The sequence below is a fragment of the Halichoerus grypus genome, chromosome 8 (assembly GCF_964656455.1).
Source record: "Halichoerus grypus chromosome 8, mHalGry1.hap1.1, whole genome shotgun sequence".
In the NCBI taxonomy this organism is placed as follows: domain Eukaryota; kingdom Metazoa; phylum Chordata; class Mammalia; order Carnivora; family Phocidae; genus Halichoerus; species Halichoerus grypus.
This window is the reverse complement of record NC_135719.1, coordinates 115,408,868-115,427,955: the sequence shown is the minus strand read 5'-3', so window position 1 is coordinate 115,427,955 and position 19,088 is coordinate 115,408,868. Positions and strand designations below refer to the sequence as shown.

The window sequence follows — 19,088 nt, the reverse complement described above, 5'->3', positions numbered from 1 at the left end:
GTCAATTACTTCAGAAAAGCCTATTGGTATTTTCACTGGGATTGTATTGAATCTATAGATCAATTTGCAGAGAACTGATGTCTTAAAAATATCCAGTTTCAATTCATGAACATGACACAGCTCTCTTTTTGTCTAGGTGTTTTTTAATTTACCTAACCTGAGTTTTTTTAGTTTTCACTCTAGAGGTCCTACACATCTTTTGATAAATTTATTCCTAAGTATTTTATATTTTTTTATATCATTCTAAGTGAAATTATTTTTCATTTTTCAATTGTTTAATGCTAGTATATAGAAACAAAACTGACTTTTATATTAACTTTATATCCTGCAACCTTGCTAAATTCACTTAATTTTAGATGTTCCTTTGAATATTCCTTAGGCTTTTCTCTATAAACAATCATGCCATCTGCAAGTAGAAAACAATTATATCTTCCTTTCCAATATTTATATCCTTTCTGTTTTTTTCTTTTTCCTTTTTTTGGCCTTATTTCATTAGTTGGGCCACTAATAAAATGTTGAGTATAAGGGTTGAGAATACACATCCTTGACTTTTTCCTGATCTTAGGGGGAAGTTATTCAATATTCTACTTTTAAGAATAATGTTAGCTATAGATATTTTAGTAGGTATCCTCTATCAGTTTGAGGAAGTTTCCTTCTTTTCAGGTTTGCTCAAAGATTTTAATCATGAATAAGTGTGTCAAATGGTTTTTTCTACATCTATTGAGATATAATGATAGGTTTTTTCTTTTATTCTGTTGATATGATGGATTACATTGATTGATCACATAATGATAAATCAGCCTTACATTGATAAGATAAACCCTACTTGGTTATATGTATAGTATATATATATTGCTATTTCTATTTGTCAATATGGTCTTCTGGATTTTTGCAACTATATTCATAAGATCTATTGGTCAGTAATCTTTTTTTAACAGACATTGTCAGCTTTTGGTATTATGATAATGCTAACCTCATAAAACAAGTTCAGAAATGTTTCCTCATATATTATTTGAGAGTTTGTATAATATTTATATTATGTCTTATTTAAATATTTGAAAGATTTCACTGAGCCTGGAGCTGTCTGAGCCTTTAATAAGTATTGAGAGAGTTATGTTTTCCTAATGAATTGACCTTTTTGTTATCATTAATTGCCTCTTTTTAGCTCTATTATCCTTGTCTTTAAGACTACTTTATTTTGCATTAATGTAGCCACATTTACTTTCTCATGCTTAGTGTTTATGTAGTGTATTTTCCCCACACTTTCACTTTCAACTTGTCTATGTCTTTATACTTTAAATGGCTTTCTTAGAAATAGTAGACTATCAGTTTCTTTGTTTTAAAATCCAGTTTGAGGGGCGCCTGTGTGGCTCAGTCGGTTAAGCGACTGCCTTCGGCTCAGGTCATGATCCCAGGGTCCTGGGATCGAGTCCCACATCAGGCTCCCTGCTCTGCGGGGAGTCTGCTTCTCCCTCTCCCACTCCCCCTGCTTGTGTTCCCTCTCTCGCTGTGTCTCTCTCTGTCAAATAAATAAATAAAATCTTAAAAAAAAAACAAAAAAAAACCAGGCTTTGCTTGGCTTCCAAAACACCACTTTAAAAAAAATAAAAATAAAAAAATAAAATTCAGTTTGAAAATTTCTGTCTTTTAATTAGTCTATTTATCCCATTTACATTTCATGTAATGCTTGATATGGTTGGATTTAGGGCTACCATCCCATGGTTTACTTTTTTTTCTTTTAAGATTTATTTATTTATTTTACAGAGAGAGAGAGAGAGAGTGCGAGAGAGCATGGAGGTAGGGGTGAATGGAGAGGGAGAGAGAGAGAATCTCAAGCGGACTCTGCACTGAGTGTGGAGCCCAAAGCAGGGCTCTTATCGCATGATCTTGAGATCATGACCTCGAGATGATGACCTGAGCCAAAATCAAGAGTTGGACGTTCAACCTACTGAGCCACCTAGGCACCCCCGGTGGTCTGCTTTCTGTTTGTCCCACCAGCTGTTTATTTTTACCTTCTTGACTTTTTTTGTGAGGGTCATCATTATTATTATTTTGATTTTTTTCCCTTTCAGCTAAAACACCTACCACATTTGTTTTACTGTGATTCTGCTGGCAATGAATTCTTCCTGTTTTGTTTCTGAATGTGTCTTTATTTTGCCTTCAATTTTGAAGGATACCTTCGCTCTACATGAAAATCTAGGTTGATAAATATTTTCCTCTCAGTATTTTAAAGATGTCATTTCATTGTTTTTTGGTCATCTTTGTTTTTCATGATTTGTATGCTGTAATTATTATCTCCCCCATCTCCCCTGAAACATACTTAAATAATCTTTTTTCTTTGGATGCTTAAAAGACCTTTTTTCCCTTATTTTCTATGTTCAGCTTTACCTTTACCCATCTTTGTACTGTGGCTTTGCTTGCATTTATCTTGCTTTGGTTTACTGAACTAAGATCTCTAGGTTGTTATTTTTCATGCAATTTGAAAAATTTTAGTTATCCTTTATTCATATAACATTTATGCCCTATTCTATTTTTTTCCAGCCTCAACTACATAGGTCTTAGACTGCTTGATATTGTCCTATGGAACATCTTTAATCTCTTTCTCTTTTTGCTTCAGCTTGGAATCATTTGCATTGATATGTTTTTAAATTGTTCTTTCTTAGTGTTCAATGTACTGTTAAACCTATCCAATGAATTTTTTTATTCCAGAGGTTGTATTATTTATTTCTATGTTCCCATATTGACCTCTCTTTCTATGGCTTATTTTTTCCCTGGATTATCATAAAAGTTTTCTGTTTCTTTGCATGCCTAATAGTTTTTAAGTGCATACCAGACACTGTGTTCATACATTATAGAGAGCAGGTAGTTAAGTTATGGGTGAGTTTCCTTGATCACGATTTTAGCTTTGTGGGAGTGTGTGTGTGTGTGTGTGTGTGTGTGAGAGAGAGAGAGTGTATTTTCCACATTTTTAATCTTAGTCCCAGGTTATAACCCATTATCCCGGGACTTGTTTCTTATTCCTAAAGCATGACCTTCTGTGGCTTGAATGGAGAACTTGAGGTATCTACCAAGCTTCTCTAACTTGATAGGACTTGAACTCAAAAATTTGTCTTCTAGCCTTGAGAGCTGGTGAAATTTCTGCTTACCTCTTGCCTTGTAGTCATTGCTGGAGTAGACAGGTTTCTTGTAGACTCATTTTGTGCATGCATAGTTTAGATCACAGAGAAGGATTTGAGGTAGATTTATATACAGGTTTATGGCTCCATATGTTAAAGGATCTTCCCCTCAACTTCAAGCTGCTCTGGCAGCCCCAAATTGTGACTTTTGACTATTTAGTCCCATAAAACTTTTTCTGCTTGAGCTCTATCACCAATGAACTGTATAACCTGGAAATTTGCTCTCTGGGAATGGACAGTTAAATGAATATCTTATTTAATGTATCTCTTTTATTTCAAGGGTTTGTCTTTTTTTCAGTTTCTGTCTATTTTTGGTTGTTTTAGTACTTTGAAACAGATTTTTGCCATATTTTGTCCAATACTTCTAGATTTAGCATCTATTCTGATAATTGTAATTGGTTGTTACATATTTATTTTTCTTAACATGGAAGTTTTTTTGAGAGTAAAGGGTATGTTTTATTGATCTTTATTCTATCCCATTGTTTGACCCAGAGTAGTGCCTTTTACTTAGCAGCTACTTAGTAAATGTTGAATTGCATTGCTATTTTTATGAAGACCAACTTTGAGTCAGGATTTAAACTTAAAGTCTTAAACTCATAAGTTAATTTCCCTTTTAGGACACTATTTTGAATATGAGTTCAAAGGAGATTTTTTTGGTAGATATTTTGAATTTTTGAAGTATAGTAATCCCTTAAAATTTACTCTTTTTAAATATTGGATTTTTAATCAAGGTTGATACCAAAGATATTTTTTGTATTAATTTTTTTTTTAATTTAAATTCAAGTTGGTTAACATATAGTGTAGTATTGGTTTCAGGAGTAGAATTTAGTGATTTATTACACAAGCAGGGGGAGTGGGAGAGGGAGAAGCAGGCTTCCCAGCGAGCAGGGAGCCTGATGCAGGGCTGGATCCCAGGACCCTGGGATCATGACCTGAGCTGAAGGCAGACGCTTAATGACTGAGCCACCCAGGCGCCCCTCCCTCTCTGTTTTTATCTTATTTTATTTTATACCTGAAGCAAAATCACTTCTCTGTGCAAAACAGACCAAAGATATTTCTTTTATTTACAATAATGATAGTTTCCAAATTCTGTGTAGAATGTGGTTGAAAATAATATATTTGAATAATTTTATTTTTAAAAAGGAATCTTCAATGTTATTTTAAATTTCTTTTAAAGATTTATTTATTTATTTGAGAGAGAGAGAGTGAGCGAGCAAGTGGGGGGAGGGGCAGAGGGAGAGAATCTCAAGCACACTCCCCACTGAGCATAGAGCCCTCTGTGGGGCTTGATCTCATGACCCAGGAGATCATGAGCTGAGCTAAAACCAAGAGTCTGAAGCTTAACCAACTGAGCCACCCAGGCACCCCTCTTCAGTGTTATTTTAAATTAGACTTCTCAAGATCAATCTAATGGACAATTTGTCCCATCATGTCAAAATTATAATAATAGAATTTTTGGAGCAGTCATACAAATTGCTTCAGTATTATCAAGTTTAGTTTTCTCAATTAGTGGAGAAGTGACTCTGGCCCTATTCTTAAATTAATCTGTGTTTAGGTATAATTATTATAGTCATTAACATTTACTTAATATTAACCATACTTGTTTTTCATAGATTAGATTATATTTGAATGCAAAGAGGTATTATAAACTGGCTTTTTTTTCTAATGGGGTTTTTGTTTGTATGCAAATCTGGTACTTATTGCTGATCTCATTAGATAATCATGCTAAACTGATTATGTCAATCTCAAGAATAGGCTTTATTATTTGTACCATAACAAACCATAATTGTATTTGTCTATAAATTTGTCTTTTTGTTTACTTGAAAGAAGTACATTGTTAAATGAAGATAAAAAAACTTCCTTTTCCTTCTTTCTTCTTTAGAATCAAGTTTCTTACTGGGAAATGCCCAGATTGTGGATTGGCCTGTAGTTTATAGTAATGACGGTTTTTGCAAACTCTCTGGGTATCATCGAGCTGACGTGATGCAGAAAAGCAGCACTTGCAGGTAGGTAATAGAACAGCTCAGGAATCTTTTCTGAAGTTCAAGTAAATGCTGAATGTGGTTAAATTTACAGTAATCCCCCACTTGACCTCGGTTTTGCTTCCTTGTGGTTTTTACTTCCTGCGGTTTTGTTTCCTGTGGTTTCATGCTTCCAGTAGTTTATTACCCACAGTTTAAACTTCCAGGAGCAGATGCTCCTCCTTCTGATGCCTATATCATTCACCTCACTTCCTCTCATTTCCTATGAAATGCTATGCTATTTTCTCATGTCACATCTTCACAAGAAAGGTGAGTACAATACAATAAGATGCTTAGAGAAAGAGAGAGACCACACTAACACAGTTTTTATTACAGTATATTGTTATAATTGTTCTATTTTATTATTATTATTGTTAATGTCTTCCTGTGCATAATTAATAAATTAAACTTTATCATAGGTATGTATGTATAGGAAAAGAAAACCAGTATCTACAGTGTTAGGTACTATCTGCGATTTCAGACACCCATGGTGGGGGGTCTTGGAACGGATTCTCCCCAGATAAGGGGAAACTCCTGTGCTCGACTCTCTGTGATATTGGGATTTATTTATAATAAGGAATATATATTTGGTCTTTGACATAGTTCCTGGCACAGGTCCTTAAAGCCCTTAGAATTTCCTGTGATAAGAACCATAAAGGTGCCTTTTATTATGTTAATGGTGACTTTCTAGAAAGTGCTTAAGTAACCTTAGTATGGAGACTATTGCCAGGGGAACCATCCAGGTAACTGGAGGGTTGAAACATTCAATACTCAAGCCCCTCAACCTCCCTACCTCTAGGGAAGATTCTCTTATGGTTTGCCTCCTTCTTCTTCTTCTTTTTTTTTTTTTTAAAGATTTTATTTATTTATTTGACAGAGAGAGAGGGAACACAAGCAGGGGGAGTGGGAGAAGGAGAAGCAGGCTTCCCAGCGAGCAGGGAGCCTGATGCAGGGCTGGATCCCAGGACCCTGGGATCATGACCTGAGCTGAGGCTCAGGGCTGGAGGTTGAATTAAGAATTAATCAGTCATGACTATGTAGTGAAGCCTCCATAAAAAGCACCAAAGGACAGGGTTCAGAGAGCTTCTGGGTTGGTGAGCATGTGGAGGTACTGGGAGAGTGGAGCACGTGGGGACAGCATGGAACTCTGTGCCTTCCCCCATAGCTTGCCTGCGCATCTCTTTGATCTAGCTATGCCTAAGTTGTATCCTTTTATAATAAACCAAGGATCTAGTAAGTAAAATATTTCTCTGAGCTCTGTGTGCTGCCCTAGCAAATTAATCAAACCCAAGAAGATTGCGGAAACCTCCAATTTGTAGTTGGTAGGTCAGAAGTACAGGCAACAACTTGTGCTTTCAACTGGTGTCTGGAGTAGGGGGCGGGGCGTGGTCTTGTCAGACAGAACCCTTGACTTGTGGAATTACGCTATCTCCGGAGAGGTTGTGTCAGAATTCAGTTGAATTGTACGACAGCTGTGCCTGAACTGATGTGAGTTCGTTCCTTGGTGAGTCAGAAACTGCACCAGGTTGACTGGAGGGTATTATGCTGAGCGAAATAAGTCAAACAGAGAAAGACATGTATCATATGACCTCACTGATATGAGGAATTCTTAATCTCAGGAAACAAACTGAGGGTTGCTGGAGTGGGGGGTGGGGTGGGAGGGATGGGGTGACTGGGTGATGGACACTGGGGAGGGTATGTGTTCTGGTAAGCGCTGTGAATTGTGCAAGACTGTTGAATCTCAGATCTGGACCTCTGAAACAAATAATGCAATATATGTTAAGAAAGAAAAAAAGAAGAAGAAGAATGTAGCAGGAGGGGAAGAATGAAGGGGGGGAAATCGGAGGGGGAGAAGAACTATGAGAGACAATGGACTCTGAAAAACAAACTGAGGGTTCTAGAGGGGAGGGGGTTGGGAGGATGGGTTAGCCTGGTGATGGGTATTGAGGAGGGCACGTTCTGCATGGAGCACTGGGTGTTATGCACAAACAATGAATCATGGAACACTATATCTAAAACTAATGATGTAATGTATGGGGATTAACATAACAATAAAAAAATTAAAAAAAAAAAAAAGAAACTGCACCAGGTTGAATATCAGTCGCACAAACAAAACTTTATTTGCAGCAAATAAAGACATGAAGGAGAATGGCTTCCAAAGCCGTGAGTCCCCAGAGCGAGGGGACTCACGGCTGTGATAAGAACCATATTCCTTTTATTTAGGGTTAGGATGAATATTTAGATAGGGAAGCCTTATCATCGAATGCAGAGGTGGGCATAAGGTCATGAAAAACATGCCTATACCCACACTGTATGTTATGTAAATGAGGCTTGTGCTCCTCCAAGGGCGGAGACTGTGGTAGTATAACGAGGTAAAGGTAGTTGTCGGTCATTCCAGAGGTCGCTCCGTCGTCCATCCGCGCAGGCGCGAGTTAGGGGTTAAGCTCAAACTGGTCCCTGTGCTGGGTCCACTGGAGGTCTTGTCAGCGCAGCCGCTTTCGCTTGGAGGGGCGGTTTCGCTTTCCATTTGCTGGAGTTAAGAGCTAAGCTGGAAAGAAGAGCTTAAGGAAAAATGTGGGAGAAAGGTCGGTGAGTACAAGCAGGTGGGCAGTAAAGGTCAGGTCTTGGGGTCTAGCTGGTGATACAACCAGCTGGTGTCCCAAGAATTGCTTGTTGGTGTGGAGACTGTTGTCCCCCTTTCCCCACCCCTCCCCCCATCGGTACCAGAATCTATTTACTCACATCTAAAAACTGTAGAGTAAAAATTGTATTAGAATATTAAGGAGACTAAATTATCAGTGGAAAAATATAGTTTAAGAGCCCTTGGGGGGAACTTGTGCAAAGAAAAAGATTTTTGCATATCTGTAAATCTGTTAATTCATTCAATAAGTATTTTTTGACTATCTATGATGAGCCATGAACTATTCTAGGTGTTGAGTGATGAAAGGAGCATCCTCTATCAGAGAACCACTGATGGTATCAGTACTTCTTGAGCTGCTAAAACGGTCTTGAAGAGAGTAAACAGCCCCCAACCAAGTAGGACGTAATTCACGAACATTTAAAGAACGTCAAAGTGAAGTTTTTACATCCTGTGTAAATCACATGTACTTTGTAATGTTGGTACATTGTACCATTGTTATTTTGTTTGGCTTATGTAAAACAGAATCTGGCATTTACATTATTTATAACAATTCTTTCTAAAATATGCCATGTCTGTGAGTTTAAAGAGAGTATTATGAAAAAAGATCATATAAAAGAAAAGGAAATTCTATAAAGGAACCAATTTAGATCTGGAAACTTTTTCACAATATTTCAGTAAGGCCAGATGGGAAGTTTTTTCCTTGAGTTAATTTTTCTTCAAAGCTCTCACTTAACTAAGCACCAAAATCATGTTATTTTGGAACTATAAGGGAACTAAATTATTTTCTACTCCAAATCCTTTGTTTTCCAGAGCATAAAACTGAGGTAGAGTTATGTTTAGGGACTTGCCCAGGGAAATACAGTGATTTATTTGTCTTTTTTTCTATATATCTATGTTGAAAAAAAATAAATATATATTCTACATCTTCATGGAAGCCAGGGATTTCATATTCTACCAGTGAGTCTAAACCTGACTACATGTAGGAATCACTTGGAGAGGTTTTGCACCACTTGGATTCCCAGATCTTACCTCTGGGAATCACCTGTTCAATCAGAATCACCCAGGGTGGGAGGTGGGGGCAGGTATCAGTACTTTTAACCAAAGGCTCAGATGATTCTGATGTTTAGGCATGTTTGAGAAATAGTTGGTTCAGATATCTTCCTTCACTTATCTGGTCCCCACAATCTTCGTTTTTCTCTCTAAAGTTATTTTCACATTCAATCTTCACTCCCAGGTCTGAAATTGGTAAGCAAGAGTGATGGAAAACTGTGGCCCTTTATTGAGAAACTGCCTTTGGTAGCAGTTTTTCTGTCTTTGTGCCTTTTTCTTCTGTTGGACGAATATTAGCTCCCAGGCCAGCACTGCCGCTACGGTGTGTGTTCTAAGTTCTGGGAGGTTAAGGTCTGTATTGAGCTTCTCTGTTCTCTTATGTCTCAGCAGGCTTAGGTTAGGAAAATGTTAGTTTTATAGTAGATGTTACTTATAGAACAGGCTCTATAGAGAGTTCCAGGGACTGTAGATGCTCCCATACCCATTTCTTCTTTTTTCTTTTTTTAATTTTATTATGTTATGTTAATCACCATACATTACATCATTAGTTTTTGATGTAGTTCTTTTTGGACTGTGGACATCCCACCATCATGCCATGCCTGTTTCAGATGCCGTCTTCCACCTGAAGGTATTTATGATGCTCTCAACAAGATTTTCCTCCTCTGACTCCCTTGTGGTTCATTATTTGGCATCATCATCTGGCCTTGAACTAGCTTTCCTTATCCCATGGGGTTTTCATTGCTATTGCTTTTGTCATTTTTGAGACATATTCCTCTTCATATCTGGATATACTGTAAAGTCCTGCTCCCATCTCTTCTTGATTCCGTGTATCTGCCTCTACTTCCAGTCTCTTTTCGTTGGCATGTGCAATGTGTCCTACAAAAGGGTTCATTAAAGAAAATGCTCCCATGTTATAGTAGCATATTCTCTCCCCTAAAAGAGCTGCTTTTTTCCTCCCACCACCAGTGTTAGATTATAAATGTCTTTAAGGAAGGAATTTCATCTTGTTCACTTTTGTATGCACTAAGGACACAGCTCAGTGTTTTGTGTTTGTATTTGTTGAATTGGATTGGCTTGTGTTGCAATAAACCCTAACCTAGGTCTCCTGTATAACTCTATAACATGATTTTGTTTATTGTATTTCATCCCAAGTGGTATGGTGTTTAAGGTGGGTGAGAGAGTGGAAAGCTTTGGATAATGTTATGCTTTTTCACTGTGGGAAGAAGTATGCAAACCTTCCCCAGTTCTTCTTCACTATTGTTAGAGATGGCATTTTCAAAATGATAATATTCTTTTTTTTAAAGCATTTTTAAAAAGATTTATTTATTTATTTGAAAGAGAAAGAGTGTGCTCATGCAGGAGCATGAGTGGGAGGGAGGGGCAGAGGGAGGGAGAGGATCCACAAGCAGACTCCCTGCTGAGCGGGCAGCCCCCTGTGGAGCTTGATCCCAGGACCTTGAGACCATGACCTGAACTGAAACCAAGAATCAGCTGCTCAGCTGACTGAGCTACCCAGGTGCCCCTGAAATGATAATATTATTAACGTAAACAGTTATTAGTTGATTGCACAAAACACCCAATGTGTTTTGCTGATCTAAAAATTGCAACCAGTTCAATGCCTTCACAGAACAATGAAGACTAGCATCTGATACATGAGCAGTTGATATTTGAACCTTACCAGGTTTTCTTATAGGCATAATTTATTCTAATGCACTCCCCTTTTAAGCCTCCTTGTCTCCTTTTAAAATTAAACTCTACCCATTTTATGTTTACTGCAGCATTCTTTAGAAGAATAAAGTCCTAGAAATAGTCAAAATGTCCAGTAGTAGGTTTGCTAAAAAATATTTTGGCAAAGCCTAACTTTCGAAATCATATGTTGGAAGGATAAGACACTGAAAGAAGCTAACAACATTTTTTTTTTTTTTTTGCTAACAACATATTTTTTAAGTAAAAAAATCAACCAACCAAACAAACAAAAAAAATAGTTCGCAGAACAGTATCTGCATTCTGATTCTGATTTTTTTTACATATGGCTTTTTTCTATTTCCTGTATAAGTCTATAAAAACCTTTGAATATCTTGCACAAGGAAACAAGAAAAGAAGGAAAGAAAAAATTAGGAATACATTGTTAAAGCTAAGAGTTATTATAAAGTTTGGAATCACCACAATTCTAGTTGGAGAGAACTAATTTGGTACTGAGGATAGCCTTACAAATAATTCAAAGAATTTTACTGATTTTAATAATGAGAAGTTTTAGGCAAACGTAACAGAGTACGAAACTACAAATCAGTGAGCATCAGTCTGTGAGGAAACAGTATGACATTTTATATGCTGAAAAAATCAATCATCTTTTTATATAACTTGCATTAGATGGATTAAAGTAGTGACCAACAAAAATTAATGTTCTACATTTAAAATACTCAAATATGAGTTGTTTGGGAAAATGAAAAAAATATTAATTTGTGATTTTACAATAGCAAGAGGTTAATAATTTAGTTCTTCCATTTCCTTGTTCCTTCTTTGCCCTTTCTGTCCAGAGTACCTGTTTCTGCTCTCAGCAGCCACAAGGGAGTGTTTTTTTCCTACATCCTTGTACTTCGTAATAGTACATAATAGTATGTACTTTAAAAAAAAAATTATGTATTTGAGAGAGAGAGAGGAGCAGGGGGAGGAGCAGAAGGGGAGGGCCAAGCAGACTCCACCCTGAGCACAGAACCCGACTTGGGGCTACATCCCAGGACCCTGAAATCATGACCTGAGCTGAAATCAAGTGTAGGATGCTTAATGAACTGAGCCACCCAGGTGCCCCTACATTTCTATTTTTAAAAATGTGATGTGTGCTAGGTACCATCTCATTTTTGTTTTGGCTAAAATTTCAGAAAAACATTCTAATGACACTTCAGGATTGGTAGGAATTTCAAATCTAGTCCATTTTATTGTGTAATAATTGCGTTTCCAAGCCTTTGGACTGTTTTGCTATTTATTGAAGGACACAAAATGTATTGCATATTTAAAAGAGATTGTAGGTTTTGGGGGGAGGGTATTTAAAAGCATCTGATCTTATCTCATGACCCCCAGGAAGCCATGACATTAAAGACATCAAGACATGCTATCATAGGTTAAGTAGAAACCACTTTAGCATTTTACCTTTGGTTGACCTGAGAGATTTTTAAAAGCCCCTTCTGTTTTTTTGTTTGTTTGCTTTTGTTTGGTTGCTTATTTTTTAGAAGTGTGAGAAGAGCAATAATATAGGTAGGGAGGATTGGAGTATATAGATCCTTTCAAATACATTTTTTTTTTCCTCTGGGAGGCTCATTAATAATCCTTTATCCAAGCCATCAAATGAGACAATGAAGCAATTAAGAGGCACTTTATTGGATGTATTTCACAAGTAGTTTTATTAACTCAGGGTCATCTCAGCCAGTGAGAGCACATTACACATGATGGATGTCAGTCCGTTTGGTTCCATCTGGCTGAGGGCTCTTCCTCACATGGTGGCACCAGGGGAAGGTGTTGGAGAGCAGAGGTGCCTCAGTGACGTCACACTCCAAAGATTAGAGATGTCCAGGGCTCTCCCTGATTTCCATTAATTACATGCCATGGATCTACCATTTATGACTCCATCTAAATCATTTTAAGCTCATATAAATTAATGGGTTGTGAAACATTTTGGTTACGATTCAATGTATAAAGTAATGCTTTGATTTATTCTAAAATTACCTCTTTCAGGTTTTGAAAGCTGTGTTATTTGTTTGTAAATTTTCTTCCTTACTCCCCCTCTCTCAGGCTTTTTACTTTTTGATCCTTTGACTATATAGATTTGAGCCCATTCTTCCATTAACTTTTGTGATAATTTTATTCTTGTGGCTGGTTCTGAGTGAGAGACCACATTTACCAACTGCGTTAAGTCAATCTGTGTGGTTTCTGTGATGAAGAATTTGCTAGGCTGTGAATTACAGCCTATAGATAATATTATCCTTTTTGCAGTGACTAAATATGGTGTTTTAGTCCAAGAGCATTGTTGACCATTAGCAGATTAAGATAGATTGGCAGAAGTCATGAATAGGTTATATATATTTTTTTGTTTGTAAGGTTCCTTTCTCCCTTGGAACTCTGTCAACATTTATAGCCATCCTTGCTGGTAGGTATCATAATGAGGCTTGTTTGTGAGATTTTGTTGGCAGAACAAGGGATCCAAGATAAGTAAATCCTGCTATAAACCAAGGCCACCTGTCCTTAGAAATTTGCCAGGGCAAATTTGCCCAATGCTCAGGCAAGCTGGATTTAGCCTAGGCCAGGCCTCAGGAAAATTTCTCCCTTACTCCCAAGACCAAATTTTACCACCAGTTAGTTGTGTGGCAAGAAAAGTGGCCAGAATATTCAGGAGTAGGCCCTGGGTTTGTGCTTCAACCTCATGGGCTCATAAAGAAGACACACAAAATGATGTATGTATCCCTTTAAGACACAGTGACCCTGCCCATTAACAAGCATGGCCCAATCCCTGTTCTAGAATTGTAGAGGAGCTAGAGAGTAGTGGGGTTGGGGCTGGAGGGGTTTTCTTCTAACCCCACCCATAAGAAGCATTCCAGTCATGAATTCAGCCATTGTATAGCACATTATAATTTGTGACTTCATGTGCATTATCTTTTTAAAACCCTCACTCTCTGAGGTATATGAACATTATCATCATTTTACGGATGAGGAAACTGAAGGTCAAAGCAATTATATGTCTTGCCCATGAATTATGCAGTTTGTAAGTGGTGGGTGGACTTCTGTTATATCGTGACCACTCAGTATTATAACGGGGATAGATAGCTTCTGAGCATCTAATTTTATTTTCCTTTCCAATGAAGATAACAGTGCAGCTGAAGAAGTCATTTATAATTACTCTAAGGAGAGCTTGGCATTCTAATAGAGCAATTTGAAGTTCTGAAAATTTTTTTATATTCCCATTATATATTCCTGGAGGGTACACATAAAAAATGTGCAAAATTATTATATAGGTATATAGTTTCTAAAGCCTGATGATTACCATTTCTAAATCTTGGTTTCCTTCAAATTCCATTAACCATTCAAAGACTGGATTGAGCTTCAGCCATCCAGAGTCAGGCTGCTGGAAACCTTGATAAAGACACTCAACATTTACGTGTAAATAGCTGAGCAAATAAAAAATGTGCCATTCTCGTAGACTTTGTGGAAGCATTGACTTCATCAGTATGGTTTGAACAACATCAGATGGAAATACTTTCATTGGGAGGATGGATAATACATTTCAGACATCTTTTATATTTTTTATATATATTTCATTTTGAAATATTTTTTATTCGTTAATTGCTGCATTTTACCACCTCAAATATGCATTCTGTCACATATATTTGGTTTAATAAACTTAAAATGAAAAATATGAGTGAAACAATGTAAGAAATAAAAGACAAATTTTTAAGGAAGTGCTCAGATTGTAATAATCTGGGATTTTTTTTTTCTTAAAGTGCCTCTATTAGGACAGGTAATTTTACCATTGAGAGGGCTAATTTAGTGAAGAATATATTATAGAATTTTTAGAGTTTATTTGAAAAGTTGCTTTTTTCATCTTCTCTTTGGAATTTTCACTGAATTGGACTTGTGTTTTATTTTTTATTAAGTGATATTATTACATCAATTTCCAAGACAGTTTTTTAAATTTAAGTTGTAACTTATTTTTAAATACTATTAGAATTAATTTTTCAAAATTTTTAAAATCTTAATTGTTTGTTATATTGTAGATGCTTTCTTGTTTTTAATGTTTTTCTGTTGGTCAGTTGTGGATATTGTGTTTTAGTTTATTGAACCATAGAGCTCTGACATTTACTAACAGGAGTAAAATGGTTTTTCTTTTCTTTCCTATTAAGACCATAAACATTTAGTTAACTTAACCATATCTTAACTTTTTTAGAAAACTAAACATAAAACATAAAAATGTTTTTAAATGTTTTCTTTCTACTAATAATTCTTTAAATGAAAAATAACAGTCAATTAAAAAAAAAACTGGTTGATTTAAAAATTTCACCTGTCTGTAAAAAATATTAACAGTAATAAAGTAGTGTCTTATTTTTTGGAGGGCAAGGAGGGTGCCTTTAACTGAGTAATTCTAGTTTCAGTGTAATGCCTTTAAGAGATTTTCACGAAACTGTCATGAGCTGGAGTTCAGGCTTTGGCAGAAATAATGGTTTTTCAATGCTGTGTTATAGGTAGGCTCGGAGGCTTCTTCTGTGAGTCTGGCTCTGAGATTATGGGGTTAGAATCTGTCATTTTATTCTGAGATTCTTTTGCTTATTTTACTGTTATAATGACAATGAAAATTTTCTTTTTAAATAAAAGATAGAAATACTGTAATTGAAAATGCAGGATGCGGATTAGGCAGTCTTCGGTGAGCTTTATCTATTTCTTTTCCTTTTTTAGTTTCTAGAATTCTAGTTGCTTAAGTTAGTGTTATCATAAGATGGGCCATGACTCTGTAATTTCTGGCTGTGACATGGTATTGCTGTTGAAGTCATTATTATTTTTTTTTTTTTTGCTATTCAACTATGTTTTTCATGTTGTAAATTTTCTAGGTTGATAAATTCGGGGGCAGATTTCCCTTGAAGACAATGAATCTTAACTCAGGGGCCCTCCCTTGAGTGGATGTCTTCCAAAGCTCTGTACCTAATTTTGTTTTATAATTTTATATTATTTTCTTTAAAGAGGGTCCCTAAGATTGTATAAGCTTTAGGCCCTACCTCACTTGGATTAGCCTCTGGCCGATATGCAAACTCATTGAAACTGGAAGAAAAGCAATAACAAAGATAGACTTGAACCTTCAGAAACTTAGTCGAGGTATCTAGCAGGTGCCACATACTCTTTTCTGGTGGAAGATAGGTTCTGGACAATTATGCTAACTAGTAGATCTATGTATCTAAAACCAGATGCACAACTGATGATCGTGGAAGCATCACAAGTAAAGTTTTAGAGGCTTGTAGTCCTTGACTGAGTTCTGTTGTGTAGATAATCAGACTTTTGGTGAGGTTCTCTTAGAAAAACAGATAATTTCAAACATTGGGAAATTTTTGTGGCATGTAAAATCTCACTCTTTAACCTATATTTTGTATATTCCCTCACCCATGGCAACAGTGTATATCTTCTTCAATTTATCACCATTGTTTTTCTCCTGTTAGCCATTCCTGCACCTGTCTTGAGAAAAATCCTCATAACTGATGAGAATGTTGATGTAGTATATGTGTAACATGGACTCTTCACGTATCCTTGTGTGTGGGAAGATAAAAAAGACCATGCAGGGCGCCTGGGTGGCTCAGTTGGTTAAGCGACTGCCTTCGGCTCAGGTCATGATCCTGGAGTCCTGGGATCGAGTCCCGCATCGGGCTCCCTGCTCAGCGGAGAGTCTGCTTCTCCCTCTGACCCTCCTCCCTCTCATGCTCTCTGTCTCTCATTCTTTCTCTCGCAAATAAATAAAATCTTAAAGAAAAAAAAAAAAGACCATGCAAGCTGAAACCATGCAATACGATCTTAAAACTCAGTGGAAAAATTTGTGATTATTCTGTGACTTTACCCATGTCTGTCAAAACATTAAAAACTCTCTTACTCTTGGTTATAAATGCAGGGAAATGCAAATAATAGTAAAACTCATATTTAGCACACTGTGATTTAGAACTTAAGAAACATTGAGAATTAAAGCATTTCATTTCTTTTTAAGAAAACTGTCATGAGTCACTTCAATTATACTGCCTTCTCCTGACGCAGCATGACATAAAGAGAGCATTTTTTTCTCTTAGTAAATGCTCATACTCCTTCATAAATCTGCACCAACCACAACTATTTTACTCCTGTACTCTCACGATTGTGAACTATCTCCTGTGGTTCTTTTAATGTGAAATTTTTTTACTGGCGTCACTTCCTCTGGGAAAACTTTTTTTTTTTTTTAAAGATTTTATTCATTTATTTGACAGAGAGAGACACAGCGAGAGAGGGAACACAAGCAGGGGGAGTGGGAGAGGGAGAAGCAAGCTCCCCGCTGAGCAGGGAGCCCGATGCGGGGCTCGATCCCAGGACCCCGGGATCATGACCTTAGCCGAAGGCAGACGCTTAACGACTGAGCCACCCAGGCGCCCCTGGGAAAACTTGATCGTCTTTGTCACAATCGCTTTCCTGATTTATGTTGATAAGTTCACCCTCCCTAAGTTCTTCCAGCTGCACATCTAGAGTCTCTCAAATGACAACAGTGTCAACATGCCATAGTCTTGGATTTCATCTATACCTTCATTTATGTTCAATTTGAATGTCCCCTTCCAGCACTATCATTTTTCATTTCTTCACTAGACTTTAATCTTTGATGGCTAATTCCTGCTTTCAGTTATCCGTTTTTGTAAAATGTCACATGGGTTTATTGCTGAGAGCCAAGGAGGCAACACAACTACATGCTTTGAGTCTGGGCGTGAACTGAATAACAGATGTACAGGGACCAAGACTGAGGGGCTTGGAAAGAAGTGATGTGATTGGTTACTGATTGTGATGTGTATCTGTTACTTACTAGTGATTTGTAGCTGAGGAGCTAACAGCAAAGTTTATACTTTATGCAGTTATTTACAGTTAATATACTATGATAACTGAAATTTGAATTGTGCTGTTGGGAAACTGGTGTTATTTAACTAAACTGTAGTTACTGAAATTCATGCCTATATGAACTATGTAAGTTGATGATTCTCTCTCTCTCTCTCTCCCTCTCTCTCTCTCTCTGTGTGTGTATATATATATATATATATATATATATATATACATATGAAATAATTTCTAAACCTAGCTTTTAGCAAGAAGTTTAACAATCACGATTAAAACATTGTTTCAATAATTTAGTTTGTTTTGTGGGAGCAGTATTTAATTTTGTAACTAAATTTGAATACTCAATCAAAAGAGACAACTATGTGATTTTATATAGCATTTGAAAAGCAACACAAAACTGAAATGGATTGTTTGTTTTTTCCCAGTTTTATGTATGGAGAATTGACTGACAAGAAGACCATTGAAAAAGTCAGACAGACTTTTGACAACTATGATTCAAACTGCTTTGAAGTTCTTCTGTACAAGAAAAACAGTAAGTATCTAAATTACCAATAAGATGTGTCAACTCTGATTAATGTTATGTTTTGGTTAGTGGTGGTTGAGCTATAGTGTAGAGAGAATATCAAACTTTGTCCTTCTCTTGGTAAAGGCAGGGGGTGCTGATAAAATTAGAGAGCAAAACTAATGAATGATTCTCCCTATGAAAAACAACCTTTTGAGGAATGGCAGGAAAATATGGTGCCTTTTAAATGTGATTTTGTATGTGTGTGTGAGGTGGCAAAATGTTTTGTAATTAATAGTCATGATAAAGATCCTACAGTTACATGATAGCAACTAAAAATGATAGAGAAATTCATTCATTTCTTCTTGTGGTTAATGGAAAAGGTGATTGGTATCACTGAGTATGTGTGATTCCCTTTCTACATGTGCACGGCTGACGTGGTTATTGACTTGAGGTCTTCACCAATATGGCCTTTTGCTAGACTCTGACTCTTTTGTGTAGAAGGCTAACAGAAGTAGTTCCTACTTTCAGAATAGGCTATTCACATCTGGTAAATATGTATTGATTATGGTGAACTGTTCTCTAGGATGGAATTTGTGAATGATCAGTTGTCCATTAGATATCACATAAGACCTCATGATATGGACTCTCTTTCAGAATTTGCAGCCAAACAAAAACGAACTATTGTACTCCACAACCAAATTTCCTTTCTAATTTGTTTTCTTTGAATAGTTTGGTCACTGACTTTTATTTATTTTTCCCAAGTTGACCTTTTTTTTTTTTTAAATTTTTTTTTTAAATGAACAGTCACTTTACAAGATGGGTCAATTTATTTAGTGTTAATGATAAATGACAGCAAAGCCAATTATCATTTTTTAAAAGATTTATTTATTTGACAGAGAGAAAGAAAGGGAGAGAGCATGAGTGGGAGGGGCAGAGGGAGAGGAATATCAAGTAGACTCCCTGCTGAGCACGGAACCCAACGTGGGGCTCGATCTCATGACCCTGAGATCATAACCTGAGCCGAAATCAAGAGTTGGACACTCAATCGACTGCGCCACCCAGGCGTCCCAAAGCCAGTTATTATCTTTAGTGGAAATTGATGGTTA

The 19,088-nt window shown here is 36.6% G+C and overlaps 1 protein-coding gene across 1 annotated transcript in view; it reads left to right on the top strand.

Annotated features, from left to right (window-relative positions):
- KCNH5 (potassium voltage-gated channel subfamily H member 5) overlaps window positions 1–19,088 on the top strand; it is a 311,548-nt gene that overhangs the window by 25,308 nt on the left and 267,152 nt on the right. Inside the window, exons 2-3 of the mRNA XM_078053792.1 lie at window positions 5,059–5,182; window positions 17,903–18,009. Coding sequence (XP_077909918.1) covers window positions 5,059–5,182; window positions 17,903–18,009 — 231 coding nt within the window. The remainder of the gene's footprint in view (window positions 1–5,058; window positions 5,183–17,902; window positions 18,010–19,088) is intronic.